The following is a 24,343-nucleotide window of genomic DNA, read 5'->3' on the forward strand; positions in this document are numbered from 1 at the left end:
GACATTTAACCACCTTAAAGAGCTATATAAATGTAAATTCTTGTACAAAAAAAAGCATATTTAGGAGGGCTGTGGGGCTGGAGGAGGTTAGAGATAGGGAGGGGTGAAGCCATGGAGGGATTTGAAAACAAGGATGAGAATTTTGAAATATTTACTGGAACTGAGTACAACATGCCAACAGTGATTTGTTTGCTGATCAGCGTTAATTGCAAACCCTGTACATCACAAAATAAAAAGTGCTGTAGAAATAATGTCAGTTTTAATTGGAATTTTACAATGGAACATTTCTACAGTACAATGATAAGACTGTGCAACCCTGCAGTTTCTACTTCCGAACACGCAGAAGGTCCGATCCAAACTGAATGAAAGGGGGGGAATAAAAACAAAGGTAAGGACATTGGGCCGGAAAAGCTGGGCCTGGGAGAGTATGGCCTCCACTTTGCATCACAGTACCAAACAAAGACAGTGTCAATTGACTGTTACAACTTAAGATCAAAGAAAACGATTTTCTATCCATTGTGGAATAATACAAACTCCTGCACGTGAATCCCAGGAAAACGAACATCTCCATCCAAAGTACAAGTAGTCCCACTTCTTCACGGACATCCAGAACTGGATGCAAAGCAGATTGATCAATGAAGGCGTTCTTCTGAAAAGGTGCGTTCCGAGAGACACTCTTCAAAAACAGGACTGTAAATCCCCAGAGCTGGCAATACTAGTTACACACACAGGATGCAATGTAGTGTCAAAGGTATTTGGGTAGAATTATCACACAAGTAAAAGACTGCGGATGCTGGAAATCTGAAAGAGGAACAGAACATGCTGGAAATACTCAGGCCAGGTAGCATCGGTGAAGAGAGAAACCTCAGGTCTGCGACCTTCATCACCTAAAACATCAACTCGGTTTCTCTCTCCGGAGATGCTGCCTGACCTGTTGAGTATTTCCAGCATTTTCTGTTATTTCAGGTAGAATGATCATTTTGGAGTCACAAAGATGAGCTTTAAATTTTAACTGCAGAGCATTAATATCGATAAAACATTACAAAGTGCACCCCCCCAACTTTTAGCAATAAAACAGTCTCGGTAATCAAGTATTTCATGCAGTAACAATGTTGATCTAAATATATTTTTAGCTGCCACTTTACTCAGCACTCCAGATTTAGTTTTTGGAGGCAGACCATTTTTTTTGGGGGGGAGGGGTCTAAAAGGCTGCACTCTTCTCGATTTCCCCTTCACAAAAGGGCAAAACCTCAGGTTTGTAAACACTAATCCTCGGAGCTCCCTCTGCTGGCTTTAGACGGGACATGCCGTGACCACAACAGCCACAATCCCACGTCCAGGAGCAGGGGACCTGGGGAGCCATGCCGGAAACAGGTGGTGCTATCCGCAATGCTGCAGAGAAGTCACCAGCTCTTGCCCCAATCCTACAGCGGATAGGCCAAGACCAGGGCTCCAAGTAAAGCGAGCAAAGTGAGCTTCCCCTCAATCAGCTCAACAAATGTGTTTAATGCCAGTGACTTGACCTTGGATTGCTTACAGGAGCGCCTTAGAATTGAAGAGTGCAAGCATATCTTGAATGCATAGAGAAATAACTACACAGGGTCAGCTCGATTGCCACGATATAAAAGCTGGAGAATCTTAGGCAACCAGAGAACCTCTGGAGCTGCCCTGACATACCACTAGGAGACCTATGGGGTTGTTGGATTGGAATATTAGGGAGGGGCATCAGATGGAGCGCTCCTCAAAGTGTCTGCTCCAACAGGGACCATTATATTCACAAAGCAAAAGGTGACAAGAGGTGCAGACATGTAACAATTTGAATTATGCTGCAATTCATACCCCTTCAGTTACGTGCGATTCCTGAGGGTGGGCGAAAGGGATCACAAGATTCTTCAAAATCTCCAGCGTGAAGAGTGACTGAAAGGGCTCGCTACTCCCGTCTCCCTGTCCACCAACCAAATCTTGCACATTTCTAGTTGCTATGGTTACATATTGCAGGTTGGAGTAGGCCCACCATTGGCCAGTGACTATTGGCAGTTAATATTCCATTGAAACCTGGTGTTTGGGGAGGAGAGGATGCTTTCACTTTAAGCATTGTACATTATATTCTTAACCCATTCCGTGGAGCATGTGCCCCGATACCAGCAACCTGTATGTGCCAGAGATAGGCTCCTATCCTGCAGGGGTGAAAAGCCTGTTGCCTATTCCAGACCCCCTCCCCTAATGCCCACTTCCATACAAACAAAAAACACTCAAACCAATGCCGCATACCTTACAAACACAAAAAAAAACAAGAATAAATATATTTACACAGCAGTGCTCATTGACCTCACCATGAGACCTCAGATTAATAACCGTGTCTCTGGCTGCAGCATTGGGACAATAATTGGCTGTCTGGGAACACTGAACAGGCAACTCTTCCCTGCAAAGCATCACAGTCAGAGGCAAATCACAAAGCATCACATCCCCGCAGACTAGCCCGACTGCGGATTTTGCACCTCAGCAAACACTGGGTGACGCAGCAGAACCTCACAAGTCAATCAATCCTGCTTCAAGACATCAAGTCATAGCAATTTTGACCCGCCAAGCAGACCAGCCGCTATTCAAGAAGCGGGCAACTTATTTTGGTCCTGACCTGGGTTTTTAAAGCTCTCCAATTAACAGCCTGCCAGCTAAACATGTACAGTATTTCACATTGAACCTCAACAGAAATGTTAGACCAGCTGTAACCAGGCTATGGCTGCAACAGCCAATGAAGTACTTTGGGAGTGTAGTCACTGTTGTAATGTGGGAAACGCGGCAGCCAATGTGTGCTCAGCAAGCTCCCACAAACAGCAATGTGATAATGACAAGATTTTTTTTTTTGTTATGTTGATTGAGGGATAAATATTGGCCAGGACAACGGGGATAACTCCCCTGCTCCTCTTCAAAATAGTGTTATGGGATCTTTTACATCCACCTGAGGGAAGACGGGGCTTCGGTTTAACGTCTCATCCAAAAGACGGCACCCGACAGTGCTGCACTCCCTCAGCACTGCACTGGAGTGTCAGCCTAGATTTGTGCTCAAGTCCCTGGAGTGAGACTTGAACCCACAACCTTCTGACTGTGCTACCCACTGAGCCACAACTGACACAGCAACATCACAGCTCATCGCAAAGACTGAACCCTCAGTTGAGATCTTTCCAATTTCTGAAATAAATAAATCCCTCTTCTTCCAGTTGCACAACAAGGTCAGTTGTAGCACGGTGTGTGTGTGTGTATGAGTGTGTGTGTGTGGTGGGGGAGGGGGTGGGAGAGCTGTGGCAGGGCCCGGGAGGGCACAGGCAGTTCACAATTGTAGTTTATCAATCATGGGATCAACCGGATTGTGCCAAGGGCCAGATGTTGAGGGCATGATCCTGAGATTATTACACTGCAAATACTGTAGCAGCTAACCACATTCAGTATACTACTTTTAATCAGTACCTTAAGGTGGTCGACTTAGTGAGGTTTTACTGCAGTTTGGTGGATGGGTGGCATGGGCTGCAGGGACTGTATATAGACTTTTGGATGTAGAATTGCTAACATTTCAACCAACCATTTTGGCGATTTGAGGGAAAGAATTGTAGGTTAAGCACTGAAGGAATTGCAAGCCGGGCATGACCTTGAGTGCAGGGGGACCCATGGAAGTCCAGCTGTGGGGTTTTGCCAAATGCCCTCTCCTCGGGCAGAAACTCCTGCATGGGGCACTCTGGCTGGCTCACTGGAGACGGGACTATGAGGGTTTGAGAGTTCAGCCCAGACCGATGGCTTGAGACACCTTGGTCAAGCTTGAACCGTCACTTCAGCTGCTGGTGGGCACCCACTCTAAGCTAAACTCGAGCTTCGCACAAACTGGCATCCCCATTCAGAATGGTCACTGGGGGGGGGGGGGGGCGAAAGAGAATAGCTGCTGTCGGAAATCAAAATGTCACACCTGAACAGTGGGCGAGGATTTTGAGGTTTGGGGTTAAGGCACATGGCTGTTTTTTTTTGGGGGGGGGGAAGCTTTATTCAACTGGCCCATGCTGTACCCAACTGAGGAGGATACTAGGTACAGGAAGTGTGGGGGAACAGAGAGGGTGGGGGGGGGGAAAAAAAGAGTCCCATTCCCCAGCGCTGACATCCTGCAACTTAATGAGCACAAAGATCTATTTAAAGAAACAGTCCCCTCGAAGAGATGAGGGTAAAGTATACTCCTGTTAAAATGTTAAAGCAACGCAATTCTGCACTCGTTCCCTGAAACACATTAGGAGTATTATTAGATCTTAATTGGCTCACTAAATAGGACACCCTGCGGAACCAGATTCCTCAGGGATAGGGGGAGTGGGACATATTGAGCACACGGCTTTGCGCCGTGTGCTGGGAGTGGGTGTATTGCTGATCTAAGAACCCTCCAGGAGGAAAGGGTGTTCCGGCACAGACTATTGCCAATTGGTTCATGTTGCCAGACACTGGACAAACCCATGTGTCTGACTCCCTGGCAAGAGAGAATATTCTGATCAAGCACAGCGAGGCCGGTTTCAGCTCGGAGGTAAACCCTGCTTGTATTCTGCACATTTCTAAGTAAACTTATCTGCATTTCACCAGAGACACATTTAGACCAGTGATTCACACAGCAGTGGAGTGGAGAATATACCGTTAAGAGATGGGAGGAAGTAATGGTAGAATTCAAAACATCAAATCGCCTTCATGAGGCCTTTCAAAAACGGAATGCAAGAATGATAGAAGTTGCCACGAGTTTGAACACAATTTCTCAGAGTGCGGTAGATGGGACTGACGACAGCAAAGGTTCAATCAGACGCTTTCACACACAATTCAGGAAAAAGAAACCGTTCTAGCTTTCACAGCAGGGTTTTCAGGCTAGCGCCAGGACTGCACATATAAACTATTTTTAATTTTCAAATTTAGAAAAAAAATTAAATCCTGAGAAAAATCAGAAAAAGGTCATTTCAGCAAGAGAAGGAGACACACGTTCAAGCATTCATTTAAAAAAAAGAGAGATTTCCACAGCTGCATTTTATACAGTTTACAAAATCAAAACTGTGGCCGAACTCCTGACATTCCCTCTCCACGGATACACAACAAGCAGCACGAGGGGCAACTGTTATAAAATGATCACGAACCAAAAATAGATAGGGGTTTTTTGTGTTATTATAGGCTGGAATTTTGCGAATTTTATTTAGAAACTCATGCTCAAGTAGCGTTGGAGTGCTATATTTACAACAGCACAGAGTAAAAACACAGCTTTTACTCACACACACTCTATCGGACGTCACAAGATAAAAAGGAAGTCCCATTGATAGTGAAACCGGATCCTTCAGTCACTTGGATTAAATAAAAGCTTCCTGGTCTAAGCAGACCCCCTGGTTTGGGTTGCTTTAGGAAAAGTTCAGATAATACTTAAATGGAACCTAGTCCTGACTAATCAGCCATTGGGGGGGGGAGAGAGAGAGAGAGAGAGAAACATATAATGCTGTCTAGTCTACATATTCACTTCAAAGTGTAAGCAGATTCAGGGCATGGTTTTGGGGTTGGTGACCAGGTATTATAGGTTCCACTCTATCGATAAACGTTTAAGGTTGCACGATCATGTTCAAGCATGAGTTCTTACAGCACTGATCAAAGCCCCAAAGAACTACAATTTAAGAAATTTCCAGTGGCTCTGTACTGGACAGTTACCAAACCCCTAAAATTAAAACTATTACCTCAGATAGTTCTAAGCCTCTCCAACAGTGCAACTCAGGAACGATTAGTATAAATGGAGAGACAAAAAACACTTAACAAGGCGGAGAGAATCATGAGACAGGCCAATAGAAAGTTGATCTGGCCTGCCTCTTTAAGAGGTAACTGCCAGTGCTTTTTTTGGGCCTCCCATTTTCCACTACTGGAATGTCACAAAGTGTTCAAAAGAAATCTGTACTTTGTAAAAGATCGTTTACAACTTGCTCTACCTGGCGGAAATCTTCAGCACTATTCACCTTCAGCAATGCGGGGGTCGTCCCATCGGGAAACATTAAACTCTGGCGAGTGGACAGACCCTCCCAAATGGGGGCAAAGCTATTTTCAAATCTTGGTAGACACTGTGTACCTTTTCAAACAGGACCCCACAGAGGAGCTTCTAGGAAAAGCTGGAGTGTCTTAAAGGGACATGTGAAGGTGTTTTGAGTTTTTGTTTTATAAAAAAGAAAAAATAAACATTTTTGACGAAACTTGAAAAATAAAATTTGCACGGAATTCATACAAATTAAATTACAAATAAAACCACGTTGTAAGATTACCTTGCAGCTAATGTCCTGTGCAATCATTTTGTTCTTTTGCATTCTTAACAGCTGCCTCCTGGAATGCAGAACCAGTTCCGTCTGCCCGGGTTGCAGGGGAGGTGACTAGGCCGTTGGCGCTTTAACTGCGCTACCAGTGCTGCAGTAAGAAGCCAGCGGTATCACAGCACTCTCATCTCTGGGGGGGGGGGGGGGGTGGGGGGGCGGAGGAGACAAGAACACGGAGCTCCCTCCCCCTCAGGGCATCGTGGGCCAGAGACGCACAAGAGACAAACATCTCCAGTCCGGGCAGTCGGGAGCGCTATCTCCCTCCAACGCCGAGAGCGTTCTGTGAATGCATTATTGTACTTGTCCAACACTGAGTGCTTTTGGGTTTTTTTTTTGCTGAGGGCGGTGTCTTTTTCAGTTTCCTGATTTAGTTTTCTGTCTCCCTGCTGTTACTTTCACACACAAAATAAACTTTAGTCCTTTCGAAGTTACAGCACGGAATGGTTACATACAAGTAGAATCGATACAGGTGTGAGGTGCCAGATCTCACAAATTAAAGTACGGTCTACTCCTGTATTCAAGTTATGAAGAGTGGATTGTATTATCGAATAAATAGATAGGGCAGAGTTGTCCACACTATCAAGTTAACCTGGCAGGATAGCTGGATCAAGGGGCGGAGAATTTGGGTTGGAGTTGGGATTCTGAATCACCCTGCTCATACACAGTGCAAACTACTACCTGCAGCCAGTCATAGTTTCACAACTCCCTGGCTCTTGGGAGCTTTCTAGTTTTGCGTGGGAACGAACGTCTGTAAGTGTGGAAGTTGCTGGCCAGAGAAGTTAACCGCTTTACGGAATAGTTCAGAAAATCGGGACCCCCGGCCTTTTTAAAAAGCTGTATTTCGTTTTCCGCAGAAAAATGTGTCAATTAAAATAATTGGTTCTTTTCTGACAATCCATTAAAACAGTGTCGCTGCACAAGCTGGTAATTAAAACTAGCACTTTGTTTTCCCAGTGTTAAAAAGAGCAGAATATTAAACAGATAACAGTGTTAACATTTTTTTTTTGCATGATGAGACCGCAAAAGGACATTCAAATCATTTGCGCATCTCTTAAGGAGAAGGTGACTTCAGACTGTTTCCTCCAAGCCCTGAGCATGGCCCTGTGCTTCCATCTACCGAATCTAAACTCCGGGACAGAGTAAGGAGTGCGTGTGGCCTTTTCTTCCTATACACACGGAATGTGGGCTTCCTGCCGTGTTCTACTTATGCCAGGACAACAGGCAGGTAAAGTGATGAGCAGCCTTAGAACTGGCAGCCAGAGTCTTTTGGATAGAGAGGGGCGTTCTTGGTCACTCCAGCTACTGACTGCCCTCGCTAAAGATTCTTTTCACTTCCTACTTCAACTCTGGGTTAACGCAGGTATTTATCCTGACAATGATGCATAGAGTTGTAACAAAGGGCTGACGGGTCTCCCAGCTACAGATACCTCTTTAGGGTCATTACATGTCTTGTTACACGCATTTGCATTTCAGAAGTGAGCTGGCCCTTGTGATGTCCAAGGTGACATCGCCATCGCTTCAGTCCAAGGGCTGAATGATATTACAGCCAATAATCACATGGTCCAATCCAATGAGTCACATACTAATGGCCACAACTACCCAAACTCTCTTTCGATGAGCTCACTGCCATTTTGGAAGTACTCTGGTTGCGTTCACGTTGCTGTGGAAGCATAAATGAATTGTACCCAGGTTGGGACATTAGTTAATATCTCTGAAACCGTGTCAAGGACTGGTGATGTCACGCCTAGACATTATAAGTTCAGGCAGTTGTCAAGTGTTCTGCATCAACCGTGCTTTCTAAACCCTTGTAAAACGAGGGGACCGTTTCTGGCGAATGGTCAGTTGCGGTAGACTTTGATGCTCAATGCTTGGCCAACCTTGCAGGAGGGTGGTGAGTGAAGCCACAGGCACTTTGCGGCGTCCTGAGGATACAGCAGCCTTAAGCAAGAGTCTCCGCGATCACTGGCCAGCAGGCACGGAGTATGCTTAAGGGTCAAATTTCTGAATACATCAGAGGGGGTAAATCCCTCTGCTCTCTCAACCCCCTGCCCCACTCACCCACACTTCCCGTCAAAAGACCGGAATAGTCTGATCCTATAATGCCAGTGAACTCAATCCTTTCAAGTTGGTGTTTGCATGTTATGAAAAGAACGCTACTCTTTGGGACCCTAGAAAGATTTAAGAACATTCGTACATTAACCACAATGAGAGAGATGGATACGGAAAAGCTTTGAATCTACCTGGTCGGAGTCAGAAGAGTGCGTCCCATAAGAATAAACCACCCCTGCAGTGCTAATACCTACTTTTTTTTGTCCAGTGAAACTACCTAAAACATAAAAAGCTGTTCATTCATTTTGGCAACCGATTCGCAGTAGTTCTTAAATCAGATGCTCTTGTCAAAGGCTCGTGACATTTGTAGGCATCCCACTTAAGAATGAAAAAAAAATCAAATATCGGGGGAATTAATGCTGTTTTCTGTTCTTTGGAAATAACCGTCAAGATTTCAACTAAAAACACATTTAAAAGTGGCAGTACTGGCTTGAAAATTACTGCAGCAGCCAGTGTGTGTTCACAATCCACATTGCGTTTGCTCTTTGATCGATTCTGGATACCAGCGGCAAAACACGCACACACACACACACGCATACACCCCTACATTAAGTGCACCTTAAAGCGGAAGAGGCCACCTCTTTTTCTTTAAAAAATTACTCCAGACGGCATACACAAAACACATCAGCCGAAAGTTAGCAAACGAGGTCAAGAAAAGGCTGACTAGTGGGGGAAAGGAAGGGAATAAAACAATAGATTGTAAATTTCTCACAGCTTGTATGCTACATCACAAAATAGAACAACCATTTTTTTTTGTGACAAAAATGCACCTAATTCCACCCTATGCCGCCATTGTCAGTTTGGCCGACTTCCCGGTAGTCTGGGTGGGTCTCTGTACACAGAGTCTGTTTGTACCCACGGGCAGTCTCTCGCCCCGACCGTCCGTCCGTCCGTCGCGATTTGCGGTGGTGCGGGGAGCAGAGGGAGTTGAAATGGCCTGGGTTCTCCCCTGGGGGTTCCCCCCCACCTTCCCCTCCGTAGCCAGGAAAATCCGGAAAGCCCCAGGACGAGCGTCCGTCTCTTGTGTGTGTGTGTGTGTGTGTGTGTGTGTGTGTGTCGTGGGAACCGGTTGTTTACGAAGTGCAATTGAGCCTGAGTGTTGAAGGAAAAAAAAAAAGACCCTTTTCCCCAGCGGAGTACACACAGGCACAGGCAAAACAAAAAAAAAATAGAAGAACAAAACAGAGATCATCAGTCTGAAGCTTCTCAACCAGTCAGGTGGCATTTTCATCCAAAATGAAGGGAGTTGAACATGCAAGCAAAGCCTCGCAGTCCCTGGAGAGCTGCAGTCATTTGTGTCTATTTGTGGCCTTCTTCCTTTTCCTCTTGAAGAAACAGCAACACCTGAAGGAGGCGGGAGAGAAAAAAAAAGAGCCGTTATTAAAACTCCCCAAAGTTTCGCTGGTGAATGAGTCATTGGTCAAAGGCCAATTGATCATCATCTTCTGACAAGGGCTCGGGGGAGCATGCACCTTAACGCTGCGTGCCCTCTCTTCCCTATTCACCCCCAGAACAAAAATGTCCAATTAGTACAGCTGATCTACTCATTCGTTGGCAAATAAACCTGCTCAAAAAACAGAAATTGATATTTTATACCCAAATCAAGGGGAAGCTACATAAGTGCATGAGGGGGAGAAAGGAATAGAAGGATATGCTGACAGGGTTAGATGAAGTAAGATGGAGCATAAATACCAGCTTAGACCAGTTGGGCCAAATGGCCTGTTTTTGTGTGGTAAATCCTAAGTACTGCAGCTCCACAGGTAATTGAACACTGATCTACAAACCCATGCGAGACCCATAAAGGTCAGCACTGGATTACAGGCCAAAGAGGTTTGGACTGGGCTAAAATCCATGCATTGGCACCCGTTCCACCCTCCCAGGATACCAACAGTCACCATGGAAAATAGTTAACCTCTGGTAGACTTTTTGACTGCACTTAACAAATAAATGGCCCTTGAGAAATCTGGTGGCAAAATACACAGCCAGGGTGCTGTAATGGTTATGTTACTGAACTACTAATCCAGAGGCCTGGACTAAATCAAAAGACAATGAGTTAAAATCCCACCACGGCAGACTTGAGGATATACATTAAGTTTAGAAGAGCTGAACATAAAAAGGTCGAGTCAGTAAAAGTGACCATGAAGCCATTGGGTTGTTGAAAAAAAACACCAACTGGTTCACTAATGCACTTTAGGGAAGGAAATCTGCCGTCCTTACCCAGTCTGGCCGATATGCGACTCCAGACCCACACTAAATGTGGCTGACTCTTAACTGGCAGTAGTATTAGGGCAATTAGTGATGGCCAATAAATGCCGGCCTTGCCAGCGACACCCACATTCCGAGAACGAACGTTAAAAAAAATTCAGACAGCTAACGAGGCAGTTGAGGCGATAATGAATGGTCATAGTCCCTGGCGGGGTGGGGTGAAGAGCGGTCAGTCAGGCTACATGCCCTCGATCGCCATTCATTGACTTCTGATGGAAGGTGGCAGACGAGGTCAGGAAAAAGCTCGTCCAGGATTTCTCTCAGTTGAACAGTTCACTTGCACTCACTATTTGAGCCACTCATGAAGAATGGGCGACTGGGCGAAGTGCTGGAGGCTGGTTGGTATTGGTGGAACCACCTCCAGGACAACTCGGGGTGTTCGAGAGAGGTGAAGAAGAATTTGGAAGGACACACACTTTTCTTTTATGAGAGGACGACAATAATTCACCGCATTGGAAATTCAGAGAGCCAACAAAAAGGACTAAAAATATCAGACACAACATACTTTGTATAAATTCAATGGTCAAGACATGTTAAAAATGTAAATTTTCTGGGTGGGGGAAGGGGGAAATAATAGCATCTCTATAGAAGAAAGATGATGCACAGGGTAACTGGTTTCACGTGAGAAATTAAAGCTTGCTTATCTTGACAGTTGGGGAAATAAAATCTTCTGCCAATTGCTTACTACTGGCATAAGTTGAGCATAAAGCATAGGCGCAAACCAAACAGCGATTGAAAGAGTGTCAATGCACAAAATAGTTAGAAAGACGCAAGCTGTAATTTCTATTCAAGTTAAGAACTCTGTTGGCCAGCAGATGAAGTTATTTAGGAAGCAGCAGGATTGATCACAATGGCCTCTACAAGAGGGGGGCAGCTGATCAGTTAGCCAACCGCCTCTCAGTCATGTGCTTTGGGATGGGGCGAGGATACGACAATTGGGCTACATCGCTTCGCTGCACGTCCTCGCTACATTCTAAAACCAGAGGGCGTACCAATCTCAGCTGACTTCACGCGGGGCTTCTCCACATATTATCCCAAGTTGTTGGACTCCGTTCTGTCAGCCAGACAAGTACTTGATCAACCAGAATGGGTGCCTAATCTACAGGGAGTTTAGAGCGGGGGTGGAAGAGTGGCCGGGAGGTGAGGGGAAGCGGATAGGGTGGGGAGGAGGATCTCAACATCTCCCACCACCCCATCAGCCGACAACACAGCATCAGCAGGCCATTATATCTGCAGCCACCCATCAGCGTTTTCAACTGGAGCCCGGGGAACGTAGCTTAGGAAGTAGTAGGAAAAAAAAATTATGCTTGCACAGTTGTTCCGAGCTATTCCACAGGCGGATTACCTTGAACATCTCGGGGAAAATCTATTCATTCCTGGATTGGTATGGATGCAAGAAACATCTGACCTCACTGTGTTTCCAAATAGTAATTTGAATACTGGTACATTAACACAATACTCAGACTACGATGAGTCTATTACTGCACTCCTAGTTCACAATACATAGACAATAATTGCTTTCATCGTTTGTCAAGTAGTTCAATGTTTGAAGGGCGTGTAGCCAGTAAAGTGTCACGGTTGTGATCAGAATCCTGGGCAGTCTTGGCATCATTATTGGCCCGGTCAAGTCAGCATGAAAATTACCATCATTTCCGAGCAAGCTTCCCCATTCTGTCTCTATTTGCTGCAGTGATTTTGTTTTATTCATTACCAGTTCTTCCTCTCCGCTGTGGCCTCATTCCCCCATACACTGTGCCTATTGCAGCAGTGCAGTTGCTGCCTTTGTGAAGTTGTAGCACCCAAGGGCACTTTTTGTCTATGGCCCAAACTACTGCACACAAAGGGATTCTAGCATTTAGCTAAATTGAACATGACAAAATGCCACTACACTGAGGCACTGAAATAAAACGATAGCAGTCCTTTACACTGCGTGCAACTAAATATTCTTGTAATACAACTAGGACTTCTGTGGCATGCCATATAGTGACAGCTAAAGTGTGCCATTTACCAGTGTACATTATGGATTGTAAATTTCTTTCACATTATAGGTTGTTTGTTCCAGTGACCAGTTACAATGCAGCTATCTGCTTTGTCAGTACCTGTGAAGCCCAGTGGCTAAAGTTTCCGAAAGGTGCCAGCTGTGGCTCATTGGGTAGCACTCTCACCTTGGAGTCAGAAGGTTGTGGGGGTTCCAGGGTCTTGAGCACATAAATCCAGGCTGACACTCCCAGTGCAGTGCTGAGGGAGCGCTGCACTGTCAGAGGTGCCGCCTTTTGGATGAATCATTAAACCGAGGCCCCTCTGCTCTCTCAGGTGCACGTAAAAGATCCCATGGCACTATTTTGAAGAAGTGCAGGGGAGTTATCCCCGGTGCCCTGGCCAATATTTATCCCTCAATCAACATAACAAAAAAAAGATTGTGTGGTCATTATCACATTGCTGTTTGTGGGAGCTTGCTGTGCGCAAATTGGCTGCCACGTTTCCCACATTGCAACAGTGACTACACTCCAAAAGTATTCATTGGCTGTAAAGCACTTTGAGACGTCCGGTGGTTTTGAAAGGCGCTATATAAATGCAAGTCTTTGCTCTGTGTACAGTACCGCACAGTGCTGCATATTCTGAATCCTGAGCATCGTCGCCTTCCCTTCCGTGCCTAAGTCCACGTGAGACAGCCCATTTCTTCCACTGCTTTACACCAAGCAGATCACGATCTGTGTTTCCATAACAACGTCTCTATTTACGTGTAAGGTTGTTAGCCTGACTCATCCCCCCACCAGCAGAACTGGCTCGATATGATGGTTGTGGGTGAGGGTGTGTGTGGGGGGGGGGGGAGGGGGAAATCACCATCCTATTCCCAGTGGATGTGGGTACCCATCCAGATATCAGCCCAGTATTCTCGGCAGGACTCTGGACATAGTACCCAACTATCATTTTTTTTAAATATCAGCAAACAACAAGATAGATTTTCTTCAAATTTTAAACAAAAAGCGAACAACTGCAGATGCTGTAAATCTGAAACAAGACACGAAGTGCTGGAAATACTCAGTGGGCCAGGCAGTACCTGCAGAAAGAACAAGTGTCGAGGTTTCGGTTATGAACCCCTTCCTCTGAACTGGGAAAGGGTCTACACCAGAATCATTGACTTTTGCGCTCTCTCTACATATGCTACTTGGCCTGCTGAGTGTTTCCTGCATTTTCCGTTTTTAGCTTCTCGCAAATTCAACCCCTGTGGGAAACAAAGACTTGGCACTTGGATTGTCAACGGGCCAGGGGCAGGGTCAGAGACTGGTAATGCACGCTCCAACAACCCTGACCGGCAAGTGACAGGTGATGACACTCTTGAATTTCTGCCACACAGAATGTTTGCGGAGCTGCAGCAGTGGTACTTGGTGCAGGCTTTCTGCTGAATGCTGAAGTATATATGCAGTAGGTTCTCAGTTTCCCGCATCAACCCAACTAACAATTTTTGGTGGTGCAGTCATAACCCTACAGAGGGCAGACAACACAGCCACAGCTTCCCAACTCTGTGGCAGGACCACATGATGGGTCATTTCACTACATGATCCCGAGCCTAGGGATTACTCTGCACTTGGTAAATAGGGTGATAATACCCCGAGCACATTGGCACTTGGGGCAAAGACTCTTGCTCAGAACACCAAGGCTGACATTGTGGCCTTTGTGGGCCTGCTATTTTATTTCTCTTCAGCCTGTTAGGCCCCACCTTGTGTTAGCTTCTCCTATTTCACTTTCAGATCTATTTACTGCCCACAGCCTCAGCTACTCACATGGTCCCTTGCTTCTCTTATTTCAGCCATGCTTCTTCCCATCCATCGGATGCAAAGATTGTCTCCACCATCGCCGCTTATTCTCTGAAGCAGTTCACCAATAATCATTTTCCTTTTTCTCCCCAGTACTTTGTTCCGATTATTTAAATGCTTGTTCATTTTTCCGGTTCTGATGAAGCATTACACTTGAAACGGCACCTTATTTGTTCTTTCCACAGATGAGGAGGAATTTCTTCTCTCAGAGGGTCGTGAATCTTTGGAATTCTCTGCCCCCGAGAGCTGTGGAGGTTGGGTCATTGAATATATTTATGGCGGAGATAAACAGATTTTTGAACGAAAAGGGAGTGAAGGGTTATGGGGAGTGGGCAGGGAAGTGGAGTTGAGTCCAGGATCAGATCAGCCATGATCTTATTGAATGGCGGAGCAGGCTCGAGGGGCCAAATAGCCTATTCCCGCTCCTATTTCTTATGTTCTTATACTAACCTCGTTTCTCTCGCATTTTCTGGTTTGGTTTCTTTTTTTGGGGGGGGAGCGGGGGGAGGAATGGGTTCTGCACTATTCTATCGCTGGGCAGATTTCAGCTTTGCACAGCACCCTTCTTTTCTTCCATATGTAGTAGCAAAGCAAATCAAACGTCAATATCCAAGTTGGATATCCAGGCCAAAGCTTCCGGTGTAACAGCGTGGATAGGCTGCCTTAATTCCCTCTGAGGGCAATACTCGATGATGTGCTCCAGGGTCTGATTAGGAGCTCCACATTCACATGAGGGGGAGGCTTTAATCTTCCGCCTATGGTGAAGGTGGCAGTATCGACCGTGACCAGTTCTGAGGTGGTTGATGGTTGTCCACTGTTTGCGAGGAAGGTTTGATCCTACAGGTTGTAGTGCGGGGCCCTCTGTAAGGAATCCATTCTGTATGTCGCAGTTTTTCCAAGCATTTGCACAACACTGAAGTGACTTACTGGATAGAGGCCCTTAAGCTTCCTCGAGGATTCACAAATCTACCAGGTTTCCAGTTTCCTTTGCTACTCCTTCCCTCCCACATAGATTGGATGTGATTACCAAGTCTGAACACAAGTTCACATCCAATATAGTGGGGAGGGTGCTGGCCAATCTTTCTTGACATCAATAACATGGTCCTCTCAGCACTAAACACAACACATGATCTATCTATAAATTATACAAATGTTATACCCGTTGTGATTTTGTTTTATTCAGTACCTAGTGACCCTGTTATTCTGTATATTCTCTCATTCACTATTTCTCACCCTTATTTTCAAATCCCTCCATGGCCTCGCCCCTCCCTATCTATGTAATCTACTCCAGCCATCTCCTCCTCCCCCACCGCCCCCCCCTCCAGAGATAGCTGCGCTCCTCTAATTCTGCCCTCCTGTGCATCCCTGATTATAATCGCTCAACCATTGGTGGCAGTGCCTTCTGTTGCCTAGGCCCCAAGCTCTGGAACTCCCTGCCTAAACCTCTCCGCCTCTCTTTCCTCCTTCAAGACGCTCCTTAAAACCTCTCTCTTTGACCAAGCTTTTGGTCACCTGCGCTAATTTCTACTTACGCGGCTCGGTGTCAAATTTTTATTGCATAATACTCCTGTGAAGTGCCTTGGGATGATTCATTACATTAAAGGTGCTATATAAATACAAGTTGTTGTTGTATCTAACAGGGTGGTGCACTTTCTGCTGTTTCAGTATTTGTAAAGTTAAGAGATATAGACTACTTGTTTGTCTCTGACCCAATTAGCTGCATATAAACGGAGTGCAGCCGACAGCGAAATCCATTTTAAAATTTGGGAGATGCTGCACTGTGTCAGTTGGGAGTATTCCCGAGACTTCAAAAGTCAATATTTCCCAGACCCGCTGTTTTCTGATGCTATTCTTTCACAAAGCATTGAAAGCTCCATAATTACGATGCACGTTAAAGGTGGTGACCTTTCTCCCAAGTGCCGGGGTGGGGAAGAGGGGGAAACATCTGGAAAGTATTTCATTACCAACGGAACAAACATCTGGAAGCTATCTCATTACCTGCAGAATCGGCTTTACTGAGCGCTTGTGTCCTTTAGGGACTCTCAGATGTCTTAGTTTTCTTGGGTTATGAGCATCAGGCAAGCATTCTGTGCCCATTCACAATTAGATGCCTGGTTTTAGCTTTCATTTAAGAGATTTGCTTGTCAGCCATTCACTAGAAAAACTGATGTTAACTCAAAGTAAGCCTTGATGCATAACTAATGTATCGGGAAAGGCATTATTAACGCCACATTCTAAATGGCACCAGAATAGCAACGGTAATTTCCTGGAAATTCAATATTCTCTTTCTACTCTTGGTGTTCTACAAGAGACGGCACTGTACACATTTCATTTACAGTGGTGACAAGTTAAAAATAAATCAGTGATTAGTTTATACAGGCTTTGGTAATAATCAACAAGCAAAGTTGTTAGTGATTACGTGAAGTGATGAGTTGATCCTGGAGACTCAAAGGACAAGTCCCATTTAGGGTTTTTTTTTTTTAAAAAGATTAAAAATTGTCAATGTACCAGAGTGATAATACTGTAGGTTTCAAATGTTCTGTGTACAATAGAAATATAGATCTGGCTGGTTTGATGCTTTGTATTGGATTTCTACACTCTACTGAAATTCCACATTTGAGTTTTGCATCTGCTGCTGTTCAAACCCGGCGATTCACTGCGTTACACAATCCACTGAACTCTTACAATTCTTTGAGCCACATAAGGAGATATTAGGGCAGATGGCCTAAAGCTTGGCAGGTTTTAAAGAGGGTCTTTACTCCAGGGACTTGAGGACGTAAATCTAGACTGACACTCCAGTGCAGTGCTGAGGGAGGGCTGCACTGTCGGAGGTGCCGTCTTTCGAATGAGACTTTTATTCTCTCTGAGGTGGGCGTAAAAGATCCCATGGCACTATTTCAAAGAAGAGCAAGGGAGTTATCCCCGGTGTCCTGACCAATATTTATCCCTCAATCAACATAACAAAAACAGATTATCTGGGCATTATCACATTGCTGTTTGTGGGAGCTTACTGTGTGCAAATTGGCTGCCGCGTTTCCCACATTACAACACTGACTACACTCCAAAAGGACTTAATTGACTGTAAAGCGCTTTGAGATGTCCAGTGGTTGTGAAAGGCACGATATAAATGTACGTTTTTCTTAAGTCTTTCTTAAAGGAACAAAAAGGGGTAGAGAGACGGAGAGGTTTAGGGAGGGAGTTCCAGAACTTGTGGCCCAGGCAGCTGAAGGCCCAGTCACCAATGGTGGACTGATTAAAATCAGGGATGTGTTGCTTAATCGAGAACCATTGTAGGTCAGTGATCACAGGGGTGATGGGTAAACGGGATTTGGTGTGAGTTAGGACACAGGCGGCCGAGCTTTGGATGAGCTTAAGTTTATGGAGGTTGGAAGATGGGAGGCCAGCCAGGAGTGCGTTGAAATAGTCAAATCAAGGAGATAACAATGGCATGGATGAGGGTTTCAGCAGCAGATGAGCTGAGACAGGGTGGCGTCCTTTTGCCAGGGCCCTCGAGTGTCACACGATCAACACGAAAACATCTGATTCCCTTTAATCCAAACTAATTTTTAAACAGCGGCAGTGAGCAGAACATAGCATGGGTTACCTTAGACCAGCTAATGCCTGATTAAATGGCGAGGATCAGAAACATTAGCACAGCATAAAGTGCTTAATTTCAAGCTAAAAATCATTTGATCAGGACTAGCTACGTGTGCAAATATCGCAAAAAGAATCAGTTCCATACTGTCTTACTGAATTGGGAACCATCCTAGTGATAGAATGGCACCAGATGAAATGGTTGGGGGCAGTAATTAGTGAAACTCCACAGGAAATTGTTCAGGATCTATACTGTTTTAACTATTAATGCACAACATGGAGAAGGAACCTTCTATGAAATCTGATGACAAGTTATATGGCCTGGCTATAAAGGGGAGTAATAGAATTCTCGTGTATCAATGACTAATTAAATGCATGGGGATAGGACACAGTCACATTTTAATCTGGATAAATGCAACAATCTGTATAATGGAAAGCAAATGCAAAATATGGGTATATACATCAATAAAGAATATCCATTAGCAAAGATCACAAAGTACAATGAGGGAAGCCATTTGACTCGTCTAGCTAATCTTTCCATAGAAAGATATGATCCTCCAGAGATTAAGGAAAAGGATATTCTGCATGCGAGAGCTATTCCCTCAGGTAATGTAACGTGAATGATATAGAACAAGGTTGATATCAAAGTTAGGATAAGTCAAAATAAATAATTCTAAACGTGTGCAGTAGTTATGGTCCTGGAATAGCAACCCAGATGTTGAATTCAAAATCCCATGGCATAAGCGAAAGCGAATCCAATTAAATCTGGCACCAGAACAAATTAACATAAAAAGCTACTGGATTGTCCTAAAAACCCAACTGGTTCTCTCATGTCCTTCAGGGAAGGGAACCTTCCACCTCGACTCAGGCTAGCCTACATGTGACTCCAGTCCTATATGACACGGTTGACCACCGAAGTAACCAGTCAGTCGTTAAAAACTAGAAGGGCCGCCACCATCTTCTCAGGGTAACTAAGGCTGGGAAACGAGCACAGCTTTGTCAGTGCCATGCACATTCTAGGAACGGGTGAGGCCACATCTGGACTGTTGAGAGAAACTTTGGGTGCACAGTGATAGACTGGTGTTGGGGGTGTTCAGGGAGGAACAAGAATGGTTCTGGGATTTGGAGCTGTATGTTAGCAATCAAGACTCCCAGAACTAGATGTGCTTTCAGTTGTGAAAAAAGTCAAGAGGAGAAATGACACAAATGTTTTAAATGCCAAGAGGAGCGGAGAATATAGAATACATTGGGCGAGTGACCTACAAGTGTAGGTCAGCAAGGATGGGAGTAGTGGCCAAGCAGAACTGGACGTCAGGATATGTGTGGGGCACAGTTTGTGCAAGTTGAAGTTCATAGAGGGTGGAGGATGAGAGGTCAGCAAGGAGAATAGTGGATTCGTTATGTATGCCGTTGTTAGTTCCAGACTTAAGAGTTTCATTAGGGGAGGGGCTGAGGTCAGGGCAGAGACAGGCTGCACCGGTGGACAGAAGCGGTTATGTGGTGGTTAGAAGGTAAGGTTTCAAGCTTATATTTGACATCACATCAAATCCCATATTCACGGCCACCCCCTTGACCTTACAATCTCTCGTGGCCTCGTTATTCTAACCATATCAATTAAAGATAAAGCCATCTCTGACCAATTCCTTGTATCGCTCTCGTCCCAAATCCCCTTCCACAATCCAAAGCCACTTCCTTCTGCGTCCTCCACTGGAAAAAACACTCTCCAAACTCTCACTACTGCACTAATCAACTCAAAACTGTCCAACCGTTGGTCCTCATTTAATAATGACATTTCTGCTCAACCACACCCTCGCTCTAAGTCCTATTAAAAAGATTACTCTCTCCCACGCTGGCCGATGCCCCTGGTACAACCCTCATCTTCGCTCCCTCAAGTCAAAAGGGCGCAGACTTGAATGGATGTGGCGGACAACTGGTTTAGCCATTCATCTCCAGATCTGGCTCGAACACATAAAACATTACAAAGACTGCTCACTATTCCAGGATCATTCTAGATTGCAAATAAATACCCCCCGGCTACTATTCTCTACTGCTAACCGTCACCTTAAACCCCTCTCCCCGGTCTCCACCACACCAACAAGTGTGAGGAGTTCATGGACTGCTTTGTCTCAAAGATTGAGACCATCTGATCAGCTGCCTCTGCGAGTTCCCTTCCTTCATCTAGCCCACAGAGCCAAACCTTATCTGACGCTCCCACCTGCCCTAGCCCTAAACTCACATCTTTCTCTAGTTCCTCTCTGATCTCCCCTCTTGATCTCTCCAAGCTCATCTTGTCCATGAGCCCCACTTCCTACTCCCTTGACCCTATTCCCACTAAACTGCCGACCACCCAACTTCTGGCTCCCATGCTGGCCGACATTGTTAATGGTTCTCTCCTCAGGTACTGTTCCCCTCTCCTCGAAAAAAACACAACCCTTGACCCCGCTTTGTTTGCTAGCTATCACCCCATTTCCCTTTCCTGTCCAAAGTACTTGAACGTGTTGTCACCTCCAAATCAGTGACCATCTTTCCATGAATTCAATGTTTGAATCCCTTCAATCTGGTTTTCGCCCCTGCCACAGTACCAAAACAGCTCTCAAAGTCACAAATTACATCCTTTGAGAGTGTGACCAAGGTAAACTATCCTTGCTTGTCTTTCTGGACCCGTCTTCAGCCTTTGACACAGTTGATCACTCCATCCTCCTCCAACGCCAACATCCAGATAGGTAGGACTGCACTCGCCTGGTTCCATTCTTATCTATCTAATCATAGCCAGAAAATCTCCTGCAATGGCTTCTCTTCTCACTCCTGCATCGTTACCTCTGGTGTCCCCCAAGGATCTCTCCTTGGCCTCCTCTTATTTCTCATATATGCTGCCCCTTGGCGACATCATCCGAAAACACGGAGTCAGTTTCCTGATGTACGCTGACGGCACCCAGCTCTACCTCTCCACCACTTTCTCGACCGCTGCTTGATATCTAAATTGTCAGATTGCTTGTCCGACATCCAGTACTGGATGAGCAGAAATTTTCTCCAATATTGGGAAGACCAAAGCCATTATCTTTGGTCCCTGCCACAAACTGCGTTCTCTAACCACTGACTCCATCCCTCTCCCTAGCATCAATCTGAGGGTGAACAAGACTGTTCGCAACCTAGGTGTCATATTTGACCGCAAATTGAGTTTCCGGCCACATATCCACGGCATAACTAAAACTGCCTTATTCCACCTCTATCATTTCCTGCCTCCCCCGCTGCCTCAGCTCTTCTGCTGCTGAAACCCTCATCCATGCCTTTGTTACCTCTAGACATGACTACTCCAACTCACTCCTGACTGGCCTTCCACATTCTACACTACATAAACTTAAGGTCATCCCAAACTCAGTGTACTAACTCGCACCAAGTCACGATCACACATCACTCCTGTGCTCGCTGATCTACACTGGCTCCCCGGTTAAACAACGCCTTGATGTCAAAATTCTCATCCTTGTTTACAAATCCCTCCGTGGCCTCGCTCCTCCCCATCTCTAATCTTTTTCAGCCTCACCACCCCACAAGATGTCTGCACTCCTCAAATTCTGGCCTCCTGAACATCCCTCATTATAACTGCTTAACCATTGATGGCCACGCCTTCAACAACTGTTTGGGCCCTAAGCTCTGGAACCCCCTCTCTAGACCTCTCCGTCACTCTTTCCTTCTTTAAGACGCTCTTTAAAAAAGGAGGCAGACAAAAAGTAGGAAACTATAGACCAGTTAGCCTAACATCTGTGGTTGGAAAAATGTTGGAGTCCATTATTAAAGAAGCAGTAGCAGGACATTTGGAAAAGCATAATTCGGTCAGGCAGAGCCAGCATGGATTTATGATGGGGAAGTCATGTTTGACAAATTTGCTGGAATTCTTTGAGGATGTAAGGAACAGGGTGGATAAAGGGGAACCAGTGGATGTGGTGTATTTAGACTTCCAGAAGGCATTTGACAAGGTGCCACATAAAAGGTTACTGCACAAGATAAAAGTTCATGGGATTGGGGATAATATATTAGCATGGATAGAGGATTGGCTAACGAACAGAACACAGAGACTCGGGATAAATGGCTCATTCTTGGGTTGGCATCAGTAATTAGTGGGGTGCCGCAGGGATCAGTGCTGGGACCCCAACTATTTACAATCTATATTAACGACTTGGACAGAGTGTAACATAGCCAAGTTTTATGACGATACAAAGTTGGGAGGAAAAGCAATGTGTGAGGAGGACACAAAAAATCTGCAAAAGGACATAAGACAGCCTAAGTGAGTGGGCAAAAATTTGGCAGATGTAGTATAATGTTGGAAAGTGTGACGTCATGCACTTTGGCAGAAAAAAAAATCAAAGAGCAAGTTATTATTTAAATGGAGAAAGATTGCAAAATGCTGCAGTACAGTGGGACCTGGGGGTATTTGTGCATGAAACACAAAAGGTTAGTATGCAGGTACAGCAAGTGATCAGGAAGGCCAATGATATCTTGGCCTTTATTGCAAAGGGGATGGAGTATAAAAGTAGGGGAGTCTTGCTACAGTTATACAGGATATTGGTGAGGCCACACCTGGAATACTGTATGCAGTTTTGGTTTCCATATTTACGAAAGGATATACTTGCTTTGGAGGCAGTTCAGAGAAGGTTCACAAGGTTGATTCCAGAGATGAGGGGGTTGACCTATGAGGAAAGGTTGAATAGGTTGGGCCTCTACTCATTGGAATTCAGAAGATTGAGAGGTAATCTTATCAAAATGTATAAGATTATGAAGGGGCTTGACAAGATGGATGCAGAGAGAATGTTTTCATTGATGGGAGAGACTAGAACTAGAGGGCCCATTTAAAACTGAGATGAGGAGAAATTTATTTTCTCAGAGGGTTGTAAATGTGTGGAATTCGCTGCCTCAGAGAGCTGTCGAAGCTGGGACATTGAATAAATTTAAGACATAGACAGACAGTTTCTTAACCGATAAGGGGAGCTGACAGGGAAGTGGACCCGAGTCCATGATTGGATCAGCCAAGATCATATAAAATGGCGCAGCAGGCTCAAGGGGCCGTATAGCCTACTCCTGCTCCTATTGCTTATGTTCTTATTTAAAACCTACCTCTTTAAACAAGTTTTTGGTCACCTGCTGCAATTTCTTCTTTTGTGGCTCGATGTCAAATTTATCTGTTTTGTCTTGTAACACTTATGAAGCGCTTTGGGATGTTTCACTACGTTAAAGGCACTATATAAATAAAAGTTATTATTATTAATACTAAGATTGCTAAATGTCTGCTTCAGCCTTAGTTTGTGATGGAGACGGTAGACAATAGTTTCGGTCTTCCCGTGTTAAGCTGGAGGAAGTTTTGACTCATCCACGACTTGCTGTCAGATAAGGAGAGTCAAGGGATCCAGACATATAGAATCATAAAGATTTACAGCACGGAAGGAGGCCATTTCGGCCCATCGGGTCCGCGCCGGCCGACAAAGCCATCCAGCCAACTTTCAGCTCTTGGTCCGTTGCCCTGGAGCTTACGGCACTTCAGTGCACATCCAAGTACTTTTTAAATGTGATGAGGGTTTCTGCCTCTATCACTCTTTCAGGCAATGAGTTCCAGACCCCCACCACCTTCTGGGTGAAGAAATTTCCCCTTAAATTCCCTCTAAACCTCCTACCAATTACTCTAAATCTATGCCCCCTGGTTGTTGACCCCTCTGCAATGGAAATAGGTCCTTCCTATCCACTATCTAGGCCCCTCATAATTTTATACACCTTAATAAGGTCTCCCCTCAGTCTCCTCTGTTCCAAAGAAACCAAACCCAGCCTATCCAATTTTTCCTCACAGCTAAAATTCTCCAGTCCAGGCAACATCTTCGTAAATCTCTTCTGTACCCTCTCCAGTGCAGTCACATCTTTCCTGTAATGTGGTGGCGATAGACAGCTGGGTATCATCAGTTCACATGTGAAAGTTGACCCATGTCGGTGAATGATGTCACTGTTGCCCAGCAGAAGATAGACAGATAGATGCAGAACCTTGAAGGTAATGGTGTGAGGAAGAGATAAGAAACCATTGCTGGGGATGTGTTGGCTGCTTTTGCATTGGTTGGACCAGAACCATTGAGAATAGTCCCTTGGAGCTGGTACAGGTCCAGAGGATCAACTATTCAAGGTTCTTGAGCTGAGCAGCCGCGAAAATGTTATACCAAGGAAAGCAACCAGAGA

At 45.1% G+C, this 24,343-nt stretch overlaps 1 protein-coding gene across 2 annotated transcripts in view; it reads right to left on the reverse strand.

Moving 5' to 3' along the window:
- Nucleotides 1-242: 242 nt before the first annotated feature.
- The window catches only part of LOC139234141 (casein kinase I), a 174,283-nt gene continuing 150,182 nt past the window's right edge, over nt 243-24,343 (reverse strand). For both annotated transcript variants that reach the window (XM_070865116.1, XM_070865117.1), the window contains one exon: nt 243-9,800. In XM_070865116.1, the coding sequence (XP_070721217.1) occupies nt 9,746-9,800 (55 nt within the window). In that variant the 3' untranslated portion in view covers nt 243-9,745. The remainder of the gene's footprint in view (nt 9,801-24,343) is intronic.

The sequence above is a fragment of the Pristiophorus japonicus genome, chromosome 21 (assembly GCF_044704955.1).
Source record: "Pristiophorus japonicus isolate sPriJap1 chromosome 21, sPriJap1.hap1, whole genome shotgun sequence".
Taxonomy (NCBI): domain Eukaryota; kingdom Metazoa; phylum Chordata; class Chondrichthyes; family Pristiophoridae; genus Pristiophorus; species Pristiophorus japonicus.